The 17,885-nt window shown below is 49.1% G+C and overlaps 1 protein-coding gene across 4 annotated transcripts; it reads left to right on the forward strand.

Moving 5' to 3' along the window:
- Positions 1–385: 385 nt before the first annotated feature.
- smg7 (SMG7 nonsense mediated mRNA decay factor) lies at positions 386–17,500 on the forward strand. Of its 4 annotated transcripts, XM_080463363.1 has the most exons (23): positions 389–489; positions 1,223–1,254; positions 2,644–2,761; positions 4,601–4,733; positions 5,457–5,628; positions 6,133–6,204; positions 6,868–7,018; positions 7,234–7,369; positions 7,466–7,628; positions 7,756–7,915; positions 7,996–8,066; positions 9,691–9,751; positions 9,837–9,956; positions 10,351–10,774; positions 10,866–11,007; positions 11,513–11,916; positions 12,017–12,373; positions 13,641–13,790; positions 14,387–14,473; positions 15,523–15,667; positions 15,788–15,958; positions 16,050–16,207; positions 16,415–17,500. In XM_080463363.1, the coding sequence occupies exons 1-23, from the start codon at positions 464–466 to the stop codon at positions 16,526–16,528; spliced, it is 3,567 nt and encodes a 1,188-aa protein (XP_080319489.1). In that variant the 5' UTR covers positions 389–463; the 3' UTR covers positions 16,529–17,500. The 4 variants fall into 4 exon arrangements, with proteins under 4 accessions (XP_080319492.1, XP_080319489.1, XP_080319491.1 ...); XM_080463365.1 differs by lacking the exon at positions 13,641–13,790; XM_080463364.1 differs by lacking the exon at positions 13,641–13,790 and having other exon boundaries at positions 415–489; positions 1,220–1,254.
- The last annotated feature ends 385 nt before the right edge of the window (positions 17,501–17,885 follow it).

Below are 17,885 nucleotides of genomic sequence, written 5' to 3' on the forward strand. Positions count from 1 at the left end.
ATAGTCAGTCGAAATCACGAGACAGTACGTCATAATTATGAGATAAGTCAGAATTATGATAGTAAGTCCAAAATATGAGATAGTAAGTCAAAATTATGAGATAATAAGTCGAAATTATGAGACAATAAGTCAGAAATGATGAGACAGTAAGCCATAATTAGGAGATATTAAGTCATAATTTGAGAAATAAGTCAAAATTATGAGAAAGTAAGTCAAATGAATAAAATAGTAATAAAATAAAATGATAATAATAATAAAAAACATAACATTTATTTTTTACACACACACACACACACACACACACACACACACACACACACACACACACACACACACACACACACACACCCTCCCTCCTCCCTCCTCGCGCGGCCCTGTGCGGGTCAGACAGGAACAATATGGCGCCGGGAGGAGTGTCAGCCGTCGGACCAGTCGTTGTCTGAAGGACTGGCGAGCCGGCAGGATGAACCTCTGCGCCCAGTACCTCCGGTAAGATGGGCTCATTGTGGCCGGTCCTCCCTGGCGGAGGCACCGGTTTGCCCAGAGAGCCCAGCGTGTGGATTCGGCCGGGGGACTGCCTGGTTCGGGTGTTAGCTCCGGAGCTAGCCGCTCCGGGACCACCCCCTTAGTTAGCATCGCTAGCCTAGCTTCAGATATCAACAAACCGCCCGCCGCGTCCTCCCGCCGCTTTAACCCGCAGCAGAGGGATCAGCGGCGTTACTCAGACCGGGTTCGTGTATGTACGGTGTTTATCTCGTGAATTCTGCTGTTTAATGGATGTCCGCGCGCCTCTCTGTGTCTGTTATTGCAAGTTAGCATTAGCCGTGTGTCACGTTAGCATCGGCTAGCTGCTCCTGTAACGTTTCATCCATGCGTTTTTAACCGATTCAAACTAAACAACCCTCTTTTATTTCTATTTAACCGCGTGTGTGAGGGCTTAGCATTGAGTGTGGGGGTTTACATTGTCACTGGGCTGTCAGTGGTGAACGGAGGCACGCTACGGAGGTGTATTGTTTGGCTAGTTATCCTTTGGATTCAGGAAGTAGCCTGTTCCTGATCATGTCGACGTTCGATCCGAGCTGACTCGTGTTCTCCAGTTCTCTCTCTCCTCCGCCTCTGTGTCAGTGTCGATGAGTTATCAGCGGCTGTGTGTGTGTGTGTGTGTGTGTGTGTGTGGCGGTGCTGCTGTCTAACCTCCTCTTCTCTGTTTACATCCGAGCAGACAGGCAGAGGCCCTGAAGGCTGACATGACAGGTAGGTCTGCTTTCCATCACCTGTGTCTGTAGCTCTGCTCCATCACCTGTGTCTGTAGCTCTGCTCCATCACCTGTGTCTAGCTCTGCTCCATCACCTGTGTCTAGCTCTGCTCCATCACCTGTGTCTGTTGATCTGCTCCATCATATGTGTCTGCAGCTGTCCTTTCCAACACCTGTGTCTGTAGCTCTGCTCCATCACCCGTCTGTCTGTTCCATTGTCTGTGTCTGTTATCCGTCCCCTCTCTGTTTCTGTGTTTGATCATTATCTCTGGGTACATTTGGTTTTCACGTGTTGACTGTGGAGCCTGACTGTGTGTCTGAAGTGTTGCTTCACTGTCAGGAAATGCAATACAGGCTTTGCCAACGTAAACACGAGGAGATCTTTTTGGAATCACACTCCAAAACGTGCTGCATGTGTGAAGGAAGCTGAACATTCATCCATTCATGAGCGCATTGTTTTTCATTCATTTTGGGATTCCTGCTGATGCTGGGTGGGAAGCAGGATAAACCCTGGACTGGCAGCATACAGACTCATGCAAACTCCTCATAGACGCTCCGACCACTGTTTTCTCACTACCAGTGAAACATGACTTGCTCTCTGAATAGAACACTTTTCATTTGCTCAGTAGGTCTGAACAGTTTTGTGTTAGTTGGCTCTGTTATAAAAGTTTTCTTACCGTTATGCTGAAGCCTGAAGCTTGTTACCTGCTGAAGGAATATTCCTGGTGTCAGTGAGCTGGTTTTTCCTCAGACGGCACTGTGTGGCAGACGTTCGGCTCTCATCACCTATTTTTACCGTCTGGTTGGACGTGTCCTCATGACGGCTGGATTGTTGCCAGTCGCTCTGCTGTAGCTTCACTCGCTATTTTTTTTTTTTTTTTTACTACCTTCATGTTTCATGCTTTTTGTCCTCCGGACTGTCTGACACATCGTTTGAAACTGAGCTGAACACTCAGACGCTCCCAGCAGTGTCTTTTGTTTCAGTCCTGATTCCCGTCTCACAAACAGGGTGAAAATGTTAAAATACTTTAGCATTAGTCTGTGTTCAGCAGACACCCGCATCACTGATAGTTACCTAATCTAATACTAACTTACACTAACTCAACATTTTAACCTCCTATTTGTTTAAACCTACATCCAGCCAGTTTTATCACAACAGCTCTTTTTTCTGGAGATCACTTTTCCATTCTGTTGATTCATGAAGTTGTTGTTTGCACCGTTGTTGCGCTGGAGTCTGTCACATTGAGATGTGAGCTGGATCTTCTCTTAGTTCATGAACGTTAATGGACTGGTCACAATGTTCTTGTGCTCCCAAAAGACAAAGCTGGAGGTTCATGAACTGTCTGATCTGAGAAATTGGTGTGACTTTTTCGAGCGTGTGTGTTTAGACTCCAAGCTGGGGGCGGCGGAGGTGTGGACGTCCCGACAGGCCCTGCAGGACCTGTACCAGAAGATGCTGGTGACGGACTTGGAGTACGCTCTGGACAAGAAGGTGGAACAGGACCTGTAAGCTGCTCCACACAAACACCGTCGTCACCTACAGTCTTTCCATGAATGAGCAGGAAAGATGTCGGCGTTTATTGTAACCCAGAGTTCTTGAACTAACGTGCTCTGAGGTTTCTAAACGAGGCACAGACCTTCTGTGGAAGTAATCTGCTTCAGGCAGTGAAAAAAACTTAAAACTTGTCATTGTGTTTTGGGTGTCCGTTTCCACGACAACAGTACTTTCTGAGAACGGCTCCCAAGGTGGAACTTTTTGACGCTCAGACTCTCTGCCGTTACCATGGAAACAGACATCTTTTTCACGAAGGCAAAAATTCTTTTCTTCATGTGAAACGTGGTATAAATGAGTTCTCGGATCATTTCGTCTCATTAATATGTTGATCAGGGCTCTTTCTGTTCCAGGACCCCTTGTTCTTCTTTACGTTTGTCTGTGGCTGATTTCCTCAGCAGAACACATTTAGGGCCAATCAGAGGCCGTATCGCTGGTTATACAAAGAGATGTGTGTATCTTTAGCATGATGGAATAGTAATGTTGAGCTGAACATTTCATAGCGTTTTGTGTCAGAATGTGTCAGAACTTTCAGCCTGATTGAATTTTCCCACTCAGTCGAGGGACTGATGGATTAACGAGTTTGGTACTTTATTTAAATAAATTATTCATCCAAGTTTTCTCAGTTTAATTCTCAAGCTTTTCAAATGCCAAACTACATTTATTTTTTTTATTTTTTTTGGAACAGTTTTCAGTTTGACAAAATCTTCCAAACTGTTCTGTACTTTTATTTTTCGTTGGGTTTCAATCTGAAATGTACCAAAGTGAAAACGTTGATTCTCTTAGAAATGCCGTCAGTAGTGATTCGCGAATCAGAGCAACACTACAGAGAGGAAAACTGTCACCCTCAGGAAGCATTTTCAGGTTTGAAGGCCAATGTTTACTCTGCGCACCCACTTTTGGTTTCTGTGTGTTTTGTATCACAGACATAATTTCCAGGCCCTCTTTCCCATCTGTGGACCACAAATGCTTTTACTTATCATGAGCTGACAAACAACGGTTATAGAAATGCCCCATGCAGCTACTGTAAAAACCAGTGAGAGGCTGAGGTTCACGTCGACCATGTTAAGTCAAGACTGTTAAAGAGAACAGTACTGATTGAATCTGAAAGAACTTTCTCCTCGGTCGCTTTTTTTGTTTGTTTTATTGAGCATATTATTCATAGCAGCCTAACAGCAGCTTTTTATCTCACAAACGTTTCAGGGAAAGTTATATTGCATCAAATGTTCCCTCACTACAACTTCCGGAGGACTTTCTCCAGCGGACTCCCTGCAGCTGTCTAGGATGGCGATCAATGTTAGTGGCTAACTGCTTCACGGAGCGCGGAGACCTGCACAGTGATAGAGCGAGCTTGTTTACGACTCCATGTATCACGTCGTCCTCAGTCGCAGCAGACCGCACAAGAACAGTTTAACAGGTGGTTTTTATTTCAGAGAAGTGTGTGGTAAAGTCATGCTGGAGGCAAAACAGAGCGGAAGTTCCAAGTGTCCATAATGAGAATGAGTGTAAACAGCAGCAGCTCGGGCTTTACTTTGTGTGATTGTAAAGGCTGTCGGTGGTATCACACGTTCTTCCATATCACAAGTGGAGCTCTCGCAGATAAACAGCGGCCGAGCTGCTCAGCGTGGAGTTATGTAGAACTGTGACAGGCCTGAGAGCTTCGCTGGACTTCAGCCCAGATTTAAAGTGATAAAAGATTAATCAACACACTCTTCATCTTCTTCCTCCAGCAACCTGTTTCCTCTGAGCGTTCTGAAGCCTCGGCACTGACGGCGTTCTCTGTCCCCGCACAGGTGGAATCACGCGTTTAAGAACCAGATCACCACCCTGCAGAGCCAAGCCAAGAACCGGGCCAACCCCAACCGCAGCGAGGTCCAGGCCAACCTGTCGCTCTTCCTGGAGGCAGCCAGCGGCTTCTACACCCAGGTCTGCTTCCGCCACGGCCCTCCCTTCAGACCTAATGAAGGGATTGTTTAGTCTGAGTGAGGGGAAGTGTTTGCCGCTGGTTTGTGTTCACAGGATGAGTTCTACTCCACCCAATACTTAAACACCCTGTGAAATGGGAGATTTGATTTGCACACATTTACATATTCCCGGTGTTTAGAATGTCTATTTAAAATGTGGTGTGTATTTAGAAACAGCAGTTCAGCTGATCCTCACCTGTTTGGACTGTCGCAAGCAGCTTAGAGGAAAGTGCAACACTCCTTCAGTTCAATACATCATGTGATAGGAAGTTATATTCCAGGCAAATCCAGACAACTATAGTAACAACTCTTGACACTGATTTAGATGTTTGATATTGGTCAATGATTATGGCTTTATCGTGCTACTTATCAAGTGAACATCTTAATGTGTTAGAAGCAGATAAATGGAGAATTGTAAAGATTTGAGTTGAACAGGGATCAGATGGTGACTCTCTCAGAGCTCAGCTGTTCCATACAGGAAGTCTAAACCTTCTGCTGATAAAGAGTCATACAGATTATACGGTTTATTCCGTCTTCTCTGGCTGCGGAGGTGAAGATCATGTCGATCACCTCACCTGCCTCACAGAGTTCATTCATCCTAGTGGGGCAGAGTTTGTTTCAGGTGTAGGAGTCGTAGCGCCTGGTGTCGGAGGACGCTGTCGTCACGCCCTCCGCTCTGTTTCAGTTGCTGCAGGAGCTGTGCACCGTCTTCAACGTGGACCTGCACTGTCGCGTCAAGTCGTCTCAGCTCGGCATCATCAGCAATAAGCAGAGCAGCAGCAGCGCCATCGTCACCCCGCAGCCCAGCTCCTGCTCCTACATCTGCCAGCACTGCCTCGTCCATCTGGGAGACATCGGTGAGGAAAAGCCTCCTTCTTCCCTCTTAATCCAACCGGCTGCAGCTCAGCTTCACTTTGAACTAAAAGGCAAAGCCAGAGAAATGATGGCCTTTATTAAAAACTCTAACGTGCACAACTTAAATGCTTCATATTGTACGTTTTAAAAACGTCAACACAATATGTAACTTTACTCGTCAAACAACTTCAATTTAACTCTGTAGGATTTAGTCTTTTTCTCAGTATAAAACTTTTCTTTCTTTCGTGTGGTGTACCAGTTGAATTTGGTTCTGTGGTGCCTTGTTCCTCCATTTATGTTTTTCTTTGAGCATTTTAACCGAGATAATGTCATACGTTTTACTGTATGTCTATTTGAAATGCAAAAAATAATCCAAGCCGAAGTGCAAAGAACCTGTCAAGGCATATTCATTCAAAAGTCCAAAACTGCTCCTCAGTTCAGACTCGATGACGTCCACTTGTTAAAGAGAAGCAGTTGATACTCATGACATTCATTCTGTGTTTCAGCACGTTATCGAAACCAGACCAGCCAGGCCGAGTCGTACTACCGACACGCAGCTCAGCTGGTCCCATCCAACGGTGAGTCTCACGCCTTCTCTCTTTTAGAGTTTCACTTTAAAGAAGCACTGATACCCCTATCAGGTATTGGCACTTTAAGGCTGCTTGAGAGCAGCAGAGCAGCTCATCAGGCAGGATTCAGTTCACCCTTTAAATCTCTCCTGGTTGTATTCCAGTTAATTAAACAAACAAAATAAATCAATACAGCCATTTGTGACTCTTAATTCATTGTGGATGAAACAAAAGATTTGATTGAACGAATTGATTCCCTGCTTGAATTGGCGCCACGTTCTCTTTTAATACCTTCAGTTTCAAAGAAAGCAGATCAGATCTGCAACTTCCCACTGAAATGTTTTTAAGATGTTGTTGTAGATGCAGCGAGGAGGACTGCGTACAGCTGTGTGCTCTTCAATACTGGCTTCATGACTTCTACACAGACCAAACTCTTTATTTAATCAATATTTTCTTGTCATAACAAAAGTTAAAGAAAAAATCAAACCTGGAAGACTGACCAATAAAGAAGTGAGAAAGTGGAGGATTTAACAGACGTATCATTTAAAACCAGGACGTGTGTTTTAATGTCTGATGTTGAGTTTATGGATTTAAAGCCCTTCACTTCCTTCTGTCCCTCTGTGAGCACAGCAGCCTTGTTGAACATGTTGTACGCTCCTCTTCTCCCTGCAGGTCAGCCGTACAACCAGCTGGCCATCCTGGCATCGTCCAAAGGAGACCACCTCACCACCATCTTCTACTACTGCCGCAGCATCGCGGTCAAGTTTCCTTTCCCAGCAGCGTCCACCAACCTGCAGAAGGCTCTGTCCAAGGCTCTGGAGAGGTGAGGGGCCAGTGTGTTGTTAACCCTCTCATGACTGAAGTTCTTTTCACGTAGACTCAGACATGTTTTGAATGTGTGACACGTTGGATTGCTTGCTCAGTAAAGTGCTGAGGGCCACCGTCGTGTCTGATTGAAACTATCATGAAAGCTTCTAGTTGGTGACAAACTCTGTACTTCAGTCCGTATAAAAGTCTGTGTTCCTTGCTGTTGTGCAGTCGCGATGAGGTGAAAACCAAGTGGAGCGTGTCGGATTTCATCAGAGCTTTCATCAAGTTCCACGGTCACGTGTACCTGAGCAAGAGTGTGGACAAGCTGGACGCTCTGAGGGAGAAGCTGGAGGAACAGTTTCAGGTAGAGTCAGGCAGAGAGATTCCAGAGCTGAGCACGCTGACGTTCTGCCTGTTTGTGTTGACGTCTGTGTGTGTGTGTGTGTTTGTGCGTGCGCAGAGGCTGATCCTACAGAAAGCCTTCAGCTCTCAGCAGCTGGTCCACATCACCGTCATCAACCTGTTTGAGCTGCACCACCTCAGAGACCTGACGACCGACAGCAGCGTGCAGAGCTACAGCAACGAGCAGCAGATCAGCTGGTTCCAGCTGCTCGGCCTCTTCAGTAAGAAACACACACACACACACACACACACACACACACACACACACACACACACACTCGGGTATCTGTTGGTGCTGCCGTCACCAGACTGTGGGTGAAGTCTGATGTGACTCCTCTGTTTCTGCAGTGTCGTTTCTGGGCGTGATGTGCAGCCGTGTCCTGCTCAACAAGAACTGCGGGGAGGAGATCATGGGCGAGTGTCCCCTGCCGGCCATCAAGGTCTCTCTGGACTGGCTCAAACTGAGACCCAGCGTCTTCCACGAGGCCGCTGTGAACAAGAGGCAGCAGTAAGTGACAGATTACTTCCTCCCCGTCTGTTCAGCAAAGTCTCCGCTGTCCCTCTGACTCTGTCCTCCTCTCGTCTCAGTGTTTGGCCCTGGCTGGTGTCCATTCTCAACAGCTTCCAGCACAAAGAAGACGACGTGTCGTCCTCGTCCGGTACGCCGCACACACCTGGACTCTCAGCAGTGTTTTGTTCTGATCGCAGGATGGGCTTTCACCAGCTGTCTTTGTATCTGAGGGGCCTTTCACATCAGATAGTCCGGGACTCGTTTCTTTAGGGAGGGAGGGGAGCTGAAGATTTTCACCCCTTCATTTGGTTCGGGTGGCGTTCACATTCACTTTAGAGAGCGGACCAAACCACCTGGGAAATATCACGTAATTACAACAGCTTCTGGTTTGGGGGCGCTGTCACCTGAAACAAACACTGACCAGAGAGGAAGTAAAGAAGAAACACGGCTCATTGATTGGTCCGGACCGAAACCGGAAGTCCCGCCGCTTTAGCCCTTGGTGGCTAGGCTAGTTAGCTCATGGCTAATGGTTAGCCACAAACAACCGATTTATATATATATATATATATATATATATATATATATATATATATATATATATATATTAGTCTTCAGCCCAGATATCAATAACTGTCTTTTTCCGCTCGAGAAATATTTAAGTTTTTCTGCGTCTACTACTTCTGATTGGCGGGGTTAGCTGTTTCTTTACTACCCAGAATGCAATGTGCACGTCACGTCTTCCCCCGTCCTTTCACCTCATTAGCTAGAAAGATCGCTTGTAAAGGAACCACTTCCTCGCCGCACCACGTCTGTACACGAGCCATTTTCCAGGAGAAAACAAATGTTCCAGGACTCCAGCTTTTTTTCCCACATCTTTTTCAGACTCACGCATCCAAAATGCATTGCGCTCCACGTCACGTCCTCTAAACCCTCACCCTGCCCGCTCGAAAGTCTGTTTCAAAGAGGACTAAAACCGGTGTTTTGAAGTGGACCAGATTCCGCTTGAAAAATCCGGAACCGAGTTCGGGGTGCATTCACATTTCCTCCAAACGAAACAAACTTTCCCAGAAAGTCCCTGAAAAGAAGAGGGGAATGTGAACGCGCCCTAAGAATATTAACCTGATTGATAAGATGGACCGGGGTATTTCAATACAGGTTTTACCGCTTGTGCTTCAAAATAAAACGTTGAATGGACAGCTGAGAAACTGGAAATGTGAGGACGTGGAGCTTGAGAGGAAATTGTCAAACATAACTCTTGTGACTGCAAAAAAAAAGAAAGGGAACGCATCTGTCATTAAATCACAGCTGTGGGGAGAAATGAAAAGGTGATAAAGATGGTAGGCTCTAATCCTACCGCAGAAAATATCTTTCAATGAAAAATCCACAGATGGGGCGACTGAAGAACAACAACACTATACCTGCTGAAAGCTGCACCTTCCATTGAAATGTGCTGATCAAAGTACAGCACAGTATCTTGTATCATGGTAGATCAGTTGCTTTGTCTTATTTAGTGCGTTGTGGTAAAAAGACGCTGCAGATTCACCAGCAGTGATTTTCAGACGGGTGTAACAGCTCCCTCTAGTGGTTTGTAGAGCAAAGTCATACCTTTGGAAAATGAGATATTAAGTTTGATCAGAACAGTTTATTCTGTGCTGCTGAATGAATCATGTCATCACAGGAAACAAAAAGAACCTCCCCACTCAGGAAACCAGTTTCCCTGCTGTTTGAAGTGCAGATCGAACTGATGCTTTCCAAATGTCTTCTCTCTGCAGTGATTCCTCTGCCGGAGGAGTTTGAGCTTCAAGGGTTCTTGGCTCTGCGTCCTGCTCTCAGGTACCGACTCCCCGTCTCTGTTCAGCTCTGGGATCATGTGGATTGTGAGTTTTGTCTCAGTGTTGAAGTTCTGTTTCTGTTTCAGGTGGCTGGACTTCACTAAAGGTCATCAGGGCATTCTGGTGGAGAGGGACGGACTCCCGGTGCACACCCGGCACCGGAGGCTTGTCAGCCTGGGCAAGTGGGTGGCAGATAACCAGCCAGGGTGAGTGTCGTCTTCTCACTCTCACTGTGTCGTCTTCTCACTCTCACTGTGTCGTCCTCTCACTCTCACTGTGTCATCCTCTCACTCTCTCTGTGTCGTGCTCTCACTGTCGTCCTCTCACTCTCTCTGTGTCGTGCTCTCACTGTCGTCCTCTCACTCTCTGTGTCGTCCTCTCACTCTCTCTGTGTCGTTCTGTCTCTGTGTCGTTCTCTCACTCTCTCTGTGTCGTCCCCTCACTCTCTCATTGTGTCGTCCTCTCACTCTCACTGTATCGTCCTCTCACTCTCACTGTGTCGTCCTCTCACTGTATCGTCTTCATTATGACGCGCTGCTGACATTGTTTCAGCACCAGCAGACCGACATCAACACATCTTGTCTGTCTCCTTTCTTTCAGGCTCATCCAGTACAGGGTGAACGAGGACGGCCTCCTCGTCTTCATCACCGACATTCCGGAGCAGGCCATCGAGGAGCCGCAGGAGAAGGAGGCGCCGGTCCTGCAAGAGTCGTCCAACGACGAGCAGACGTCCAACGACGGCAGCAACTCAGGCCTGAAGTCGGTGCTCTCTGCCGGGAAGACGCAGAGCTCGTGGCACGACGGGAACGAGCGGCCCGTCGTCACCTTCAAGGAGAACATCAAACCCAGAGAGCAGAGCCGCGAGCCCATACGCAACCACCACCAGAAGGACAACGGCAAGGAGCGCCGGGATTTCTCCAAAGGCAACGGGACTGCTCTGAAGGGAGAGCTGAAAAGGGACGGCAAGAGGAAGAGCGAGCCCAAGAAGATCGGCCTGGAGAAGACCACAGACGTTGGCAAACAGGTGCTGACGATAAAGACCGAGCTGGATCACAAACGGCTCCGCGGAGTCAAGGGTACTAATGTGACCTGTTGATTTTGGATTTACTGTACAGGTGAAAGCACAGACGGAGCTGCGTAAAACTCCCGTCTCTGAGACGAAGAAGACTCCGGTCACTCAGACTCAAACCACCTGCTCCTCCCAGTTCATCCCCATCCATCATCCCGGAGCGTTCCCGCCTCTGCCCAGCAGACCTGGTGAGTCACCACCGGTACCGCGGGGCGCCAGAGCACCAGCCTGGCATGCTCAGGGAGAACATACAAGCTCAACCTGAACCGGGGACCGTCACTCACTCAGTGCTCTGTAATCATGGAAGATTGAATGTTTCTCCTGTAAATATCACTAAATGTTATTATCACATTTAGTGATATTAATGTGAATATTTTGGTTTATTTTTAGATGTATCAGTCCAGGACAAAGCATCTCTGTATGTTCTCACTTTTCATTCAAAACTCCTGCTACAGGAGGACATCATGGTGACAGTTTCCTACCACAGGGGGGTGCATTTTAACAGCCTTAAGGGAATCAATTCCAGAGCAGATCTGCAGAGAAGAAATATTCACCTGAACGAGCTTTAAAGTTTAAATAATCCAGCTCAGTCATTTCCGAATCTTTACTCACAGAGAGAACAATGAACCATTTTTAATTAAATGCAGTTTGTGCCGCCAGCGTGAACTCTGTTCCCTGTGGTTTCCTCTGCAGGTTTCCCTCCCTCAGCCTACGTGATCCCGCCCCCCGTGGCGTTCCCGGGGATCCAGGTGAATCAAGGGTTCACCTTCTCCACAGGAGTGTCCGTGCCCGGGCCCTTCCTGCAGCCGGCCGTCCACACCCAGGCAGGCACGCAGGTCCAGGCCGGGAAGCAGTCCCACATTCCCTACAGCCAGCAGAGGCCCTCGGGCCCGGCGCCGGGTCAGGGGCCGGGATCGTCGGGTCAGGGTCCCTCCCAGTCCCAGCAGGCCCAGGTCCAGCCGCCCTCCCAGCAGGCCCTGCAGCAGTCGGTGCAGCTGCAGGTTCAGGCCATGAGCCAGCAGCAGCAGTCGCCCACCAAACCGGGGCAGCAGGTGGGGATGGGGAAGAGCCCGCCTCACCACCCGGGACTGCAGCAGGTCAGAACACGTCGCCTCACCGCTCACTACCTGGAGACCTGCTTTGAAAGGTCTTCATCCTGGCCAGTGAGTCACCTGTCCTTGTGTTTGGTCCCGGCAGTACATGCAGGTGCAGGAGCAGCCGGCTCAGATGTGGACGCAGGCCCAGGCCGCCCTGCAGAAGATCCCCTCCATGCAGATGTCCATGAAGCAGCCGCAGCAGCAGGCGGCCTTCTACATGGCCGCTCAGGACCCGCTCAAGCTGTACGAGCACCAGCTGCCCGGTCAGCAGCACCTCTCCAACGTGGACAAGAAGATGAAGTACCCCGACGTCAAGATGTCCGACTTCTACTGGGAGCCCCCGTACAGGCTGGGGGACGGCCCGCCGGTGATGGCCGACAGGATGAAGCGGCCGCCGCCAGGCGCTCTGTGTTCGGACCAGGATGCTCCCGTCGGGCCTCGCGGTCCCCCGTTTGAGGTGAGCCTCAGGGAGGGCGGGGACGGTTCTGTTCCGGCTGCTTCTGGTTCTGGCTTTTCCCTTTCAGTTGCTTTGTGAGTCCTGATCCAGTTTACAAAATCCTGCTCAGTCGTGTTTTCCTCCTCCTGATGAGGCTTTTTACCTAAATCATTCCTCCGAGGTCAAAGCAAGAACAAAGTGCTGAGTGTTTCAGAGCAACACCTTCTAGTCTTTACCACACAAACCAGCAGGTTGAGGAGCTGTCGGTCACTAACGGGCTTCTGTGAGGAAGAAGTTTATGAGACATTTGAGGTTTCTATGGTCCACCCAGACATTTTGTCTCAGGTATTTTTTGTGGGGCCTGAAAAATGTGGCATTTTTGTGGACGATTCCAATATTAGGAATTCAAAAATCCTGATATGTCCGACGATGCTCGTCGTGGGAAACAGGAAACTTATTGAGTTCTTGTTCATTTGACAAACTCGTTGACTTGCTGAGGTAAACCGCTCGGGTCAGTTAATGAGCCGTCTGCTTTTCACTCGACTGGAGTGAGACATGAAATCATCTGATTAATCTGACCTGGTTTTCTGTTTCATGAGTCGACTTTGGCACTTTGTTGAGTTAAAGGATCATATTATCCAGCTTCTCAACACTTTCCCTTGGTCTCGTTGGTCCAAAAACGTAGTATTCAAAGTTTATTGCCCCAAATCCAGCTTTTCCTTAATTTTCCTCCATTTGAATGTTGGATCATAGGAGCTGCATTCAGAATCTGCTGTGTCTGTGTGAGCTGGACTGGCTCCGCCCACACATGCCCATCTTGGGAAGAGGAGGAACTACTTCCTCTGGTGGTGCCATGTGCCAGATCAGAGCTGCCTAATTGTGGGTGGAGTCAAAGGGAGGGCCTACCTTGACTGGGATTGGCTAAACCCCCGATGACACTCTGTAGGGTTTGATTTCTGATTGGCTGTTTGGAGCAACACGCTTTTTAAAAACTGAAACAAGCCAGAGAGAGAGAGGACAGACTGTCCTCACTTCTGGGGCGTCATTCCAGGTTTGGGGACGATTATTACAGTTAGAAAACCATTAGAAAGTGAAAGTTTGACATAAAATGACCTTTTAAAATGTTTAAATCCAGAGACCCTTCTGATCCGAGTGTTGGACTGGTTCAGTGTGAGCTTCAGCCTTCCTATTTTCCACTTCTGTCTTACTGGCTTGCCTTCTTTTCTGTTTCTCTTGTTTGTTTGTTTTCCGTCCTTTTCTCCTTCTCTTCCTCCTCTTCTTCTACCAGGACAACAAGAGCTCGCCTCTTCTACCTCCTGACCTGTTAAAAACTCTAGCAGATTTTGAGGAGGAGGAGGAGCTGGTCTTTACTAAGCCTCCTGATTTCTTCCAGGCCCTGGCCGGCCCTCTTAGCACTGCTCCCGGACCAAATATATATGTATGTAGCCCTGTCTTCCTCTTCCTCATCCTCATCCTCCCTGCATCCTGTCTGACGCCACACTCTGCTCATCGACCCGCCGTTCTGCACGCCACTTCACCCGCCAGATAAACCTGAAGCCTGTTTTTGTGGTTTGGTCCAGCTGCTTGCCCTCCAGAGAGCCCGGCTGTCTGTGGCTTTGCCGGCATGCGCAATGTCCTCATACATGATGGAGGGATGTGATGCTGCGTAGATAAACGGAGAGAATAGTCTGAACTGCTCTCACTCAAACCCTCAGTAAACCTGCCTCGGCTTGGTTCCCATTCATAAAACTCCCCCCCCTTCATGTTTCCTGGCGGTTTAGTCTCCCGTCGTCTGTTTTTCAAGGTTTTATTATTTTTGGGTGGGGAATGAACAGAAAGTTGTGACATTAAAAAAACCCTAAATGATAGTGGTCACTTTGTCGTCCACTGATGCCGTGGCCGATTGTAGGCCATGGAAGTGAAGCCCGATGTTCTGGTAGAGTTGAGAAGCGTCTGGGGGAGGTGGAGGCTCGTGGTGTTTGACACACTGATGTGTACATCTGTGCTCACGCCGCTTCTCCTCCTTCTCTGCAGTTGTCCAACCAGACCAGGATGGAGAGCGGCCCCGAGGTCGTCGGCCAGTCCTCTTCTCTCCTGCCCATGCCTGGATTCCCCATGCAGGTCCGAGCCTCCACCGCAACTCTACACACACACACACACACACACACACACACACACACACACACACACATTCAGAGTCAGAATCAGGGTTCACACGGGAAACTTGACCACATCACATTCAGCTTCTGTTTTGTGATCGGGGTGCTCCTTAGAATAAACCACTGTCGATTATCTTATAAAATCATCGCCGTATATTTTAAGGATTACGTCAAAACTACATGAACCTTTGGCGGACGTCAGGAATCCGATTGCTCTCGTTGTCTGCATGTCGACTTCAGAGACGTCGAGTAGCACAACAGGCTTTAATCGGCCATGACGGCTCCTCCGCCCTTTTCCACGCTTCAGGTGAAAACACATTGTTTGCGTTTCAGAAAGGTTTTGTGTTTATATAGGAATGTTTTTAAAACAATGTCCGTTGACACAGAAACTGCGGAAACACTGAAAATGATAGTTTGAAAGTTGGGCCACTAGTGGGTGCTGTTGATTGTCCCTGTAATCAAACCACACACACGTGTTCAGAGAACACCATGCTATAAATATCAACAATGGGAGAACACGGACATTCTAGTGGACAGACGATGAAGTTGGATTGTTATTACGGTGACTGTCAAAATAAAAGTTCCAGGAGAATCTGGACTGGGAGTCGAGACACTGTTCCTATTGTCCGGCTCTACTGAGCAGGTGCAGAACAAGTAGCTTCTCGGGCCGCGGTGCGCTGAGCAGTAGCAGCGCCGAGCGTTCCCAGAAAGTTGCGTTTCCGCTCGTTGACACGGCGAAGTCGTCGTCAGAGTTTTTTTAAAAGTTGTGTTTTCAGTGGCTCCGAGCCCCGTTATCGTGGTAACAGAATCCAAAACCTAACGAAACGCTTGTGTTTTCACTTGAAACTTAATTAGTGTGAATCCAGTTTGACCTGCTCACCAGGTCTCGGGGTTGAAATGGGTTCTCCAGTTCTCCAGTTCTCCAGTTCTCCAGTTCTCCAGTTCTCCAGTTTTCCAGTTCTCCAGATTTCCAGATCAGTGACGGAGAAGAATGTGTGTCTGTGTGTTCAGGAATACAACAGCATCTTCAGCCAGGCCTACGGCAAAAACCTTCCCCCGAGCTCCAAGCCCGACTCTCCCATGGTGCACCAGGAGACGTCGCTGTACTCCCTGTTCCAGGGGACTCCGTGGTCGCCGTCTCTCCCTGCCAGTTCGGGTACGACACACATACACACACACACACACACACACACACACACACACACACACACACACACACACACACACACACACACCGAAACGAAGCGTCTAACGTGAGCTGCGCTCTGATTGGCAGACCACTCCACCCCAGCCAGCCAGTCCCCCCACTCCTCCAACCCCAGCAGCCTGCCGTCCTCCCCGCCGACACACAACCACGGCGCCATGCCCTTCTCCAACTTCGGGCCCATCGGCACGCCGGACAGTCGCGACCGCCGCGTGGTGGACCGCTGGAAGGCCGACAAGAGCGGTGAGTCCCAGAGTTCACGTGTGTTAATCCAGATGGTTCCGCCCCAGTCTCCCTGCAGCAGTCCTCACACTGTCTGTCTGTCGTCCTGTAGGGGGCGTCGGCGGGTTCGGTCTGGATTACCTGCCTGCTGCTCCCTCATCCGCAGCCTCCGACTCCAGCTGGCACCAGCCGGGAAACACCGGCAACTCCTGGACCAATCAGGAGTCTCCGATGGAGGAGTCCTCCACCGTGCTGCTTGACAGCCTCAAGGTCGCTAACGACACGACACAACGAGTTAATCTGAGGGTGTTTTGATTATAATCTGAGGGTGCTTTGATGATAATTTGGGGGTGTTTTCATGATAATCTGAGGGTGTTTTCATGATAATCTGAGGATGTTTTGATGATGATCTGAGGGTGTTTTCATGATAATCTGAGGTGGTTCCAGACTGATGTGCCGTGTCTCTTGGCCCTGCAGTCGATCTGGTCGAGCTCCATGATGCAGCCGGGCCCGTCGGCGCTGGAGCAGCTGCTGCTGCAGCAGAAGCAGAAGCAGCAGCGAGGTCACGGCGCCATGAACCCGCCTCACTGAACGCAGCCTGAAGCGGCGCTTTGTGTCTGGACGTCAACACACCACCACCAGGAGAAACCGGAGGGGGAACCACAACAACCAGAAGTTTGACGAAGAGGAGCTCCGACTAAAATGGGAATCTTAAACCGGCAAGAAGACGGTGGAGGCTGGGGAGGCGACGTGACCCCCCGGCGAGGCTGAATCACAACCCCCACCCCCTCGCCGTCGAGGAGCGGTGACGCCCCTCCTGGAGTCGGAGGACGTGGGATCTCTTCATCCGCGGCGCCTGGCGCCACGGTGCCGCCGGGTTTCCTTCAACCCGCGGACACCTGAACATTGAGGAACACAACCCCGCCCCCCTCACCACCTCAGTGACCCCTCCCCCCGCCGCCGCCTGCTTTAGGACCGACGCCGCATCACTACGCCTCCTCTCTCATCCCGAGAACTCCTTCTTGTTCTGGAAATCTAATCTCAAGTTAAAAAAAGAAGAGCTCCAGCCTTCGAGGCGCCCGCTCGGTCCCGATGGAACGGAGCGCCGGTTTTTAGCGTCTCTGCCGCCGCGGACCGCAGCCCAGGTCGCCGTGAGAGAGCGAGGACGATGTGGCGATGGAGGTTCGGAGGGGGGAGCGAGGTGAAGCAAGGGGGGCAAAGCAGCAGACTGGACTTTCTGATCTCAGTTTGGGCTTCAGCTATTAAATATATACGTGACGATATATTGCCATAGTTGGACTTTAAACAGGCTTGTCTCTTCGCCGGGTTGTTGGAGCCGATTGGCGAAGCCCCGCCTTTTTGTGGGAGGAGCCTGGAGGCCCGGAGACGCCTTCAGGAGGACGGCGTGAGGGAAGGAAGGAAGGAAGGAAGGAAGGGCGGCTAAGAACAAAAAAAGAAGAAAAAAAAACAGCAACCCTGTGAATCTTAGGGATAGTATTACTGTTAGCTTCATGAGATTTACAGATATTATCTGGGAAAAAAAAAAAAAAAAAAAAACACCCCGAGTGTATTTTGTGATTTGTTTGTAGCAGTTTTAGCTTCTCGCCCGTCGAGGCGAGCACAGGTCTGTCTATTAGCTTCCTGCTTGGATATTTTTCGGGGTTTTTCTTCCTCTTTGGCCTCTTCTTCCTCTTTATTTCTTTAAGAAAACACACACAAAAAAAAGAGAATGAAAAGCTGTAGCCCTGCTTGCTTCTTCCCCTGCATCTCTTTCTACTAGTTTGCAGCAGCTCTGAAAGCCTGAATGTCTCCCGCCATCTTTTTCTTCAGCACTTGTCCTGTACAGCAGCTTGTTTTTTTTTAAAGAATCAGTAGCAGCTCTGCTTTTCTTTCCCGAACCAAACGAACCCTCACAGCGTTTATTTCTCACTTTAATCACTAACTAACG

The sequence above is a fragment of the Lipophrys pholis genome (assembly GCF_963383615.2).
Source record: "Lipophrys pholis genome assembly, chromosome: 1".
In the NCBI taxonomy this organism is placed as follows: Eukaryota; Metazoa; Chordata; class Actinopteri; order Blenniiformes; family Blenniidae; genus Lipophrys; species Lipophrys pholis.

Bases quoted from the DNA above. Each gene is read 5' to 3' on its own strand.
- smg7 (XM_080463363.1), top strand. From the start codon at position 464: ATGAACCTCTGCGCCCAGTACCTCCG. The intron at 6,205-6,867 runs GTGAGTCTCACG...TTCTCCCTGCAG, and splicing joins TCAGCTGGTCCCATCCAACG to GTCAGCCGTACAACCAGCTG. The intron at 9,752-9,836 runs GTACCGACTCCC...TTTCTGTTTCAG, and splicing joins GCTCTGCGTCCTGCTCTCAG to GTGGCTGGACTTCACTAAAG.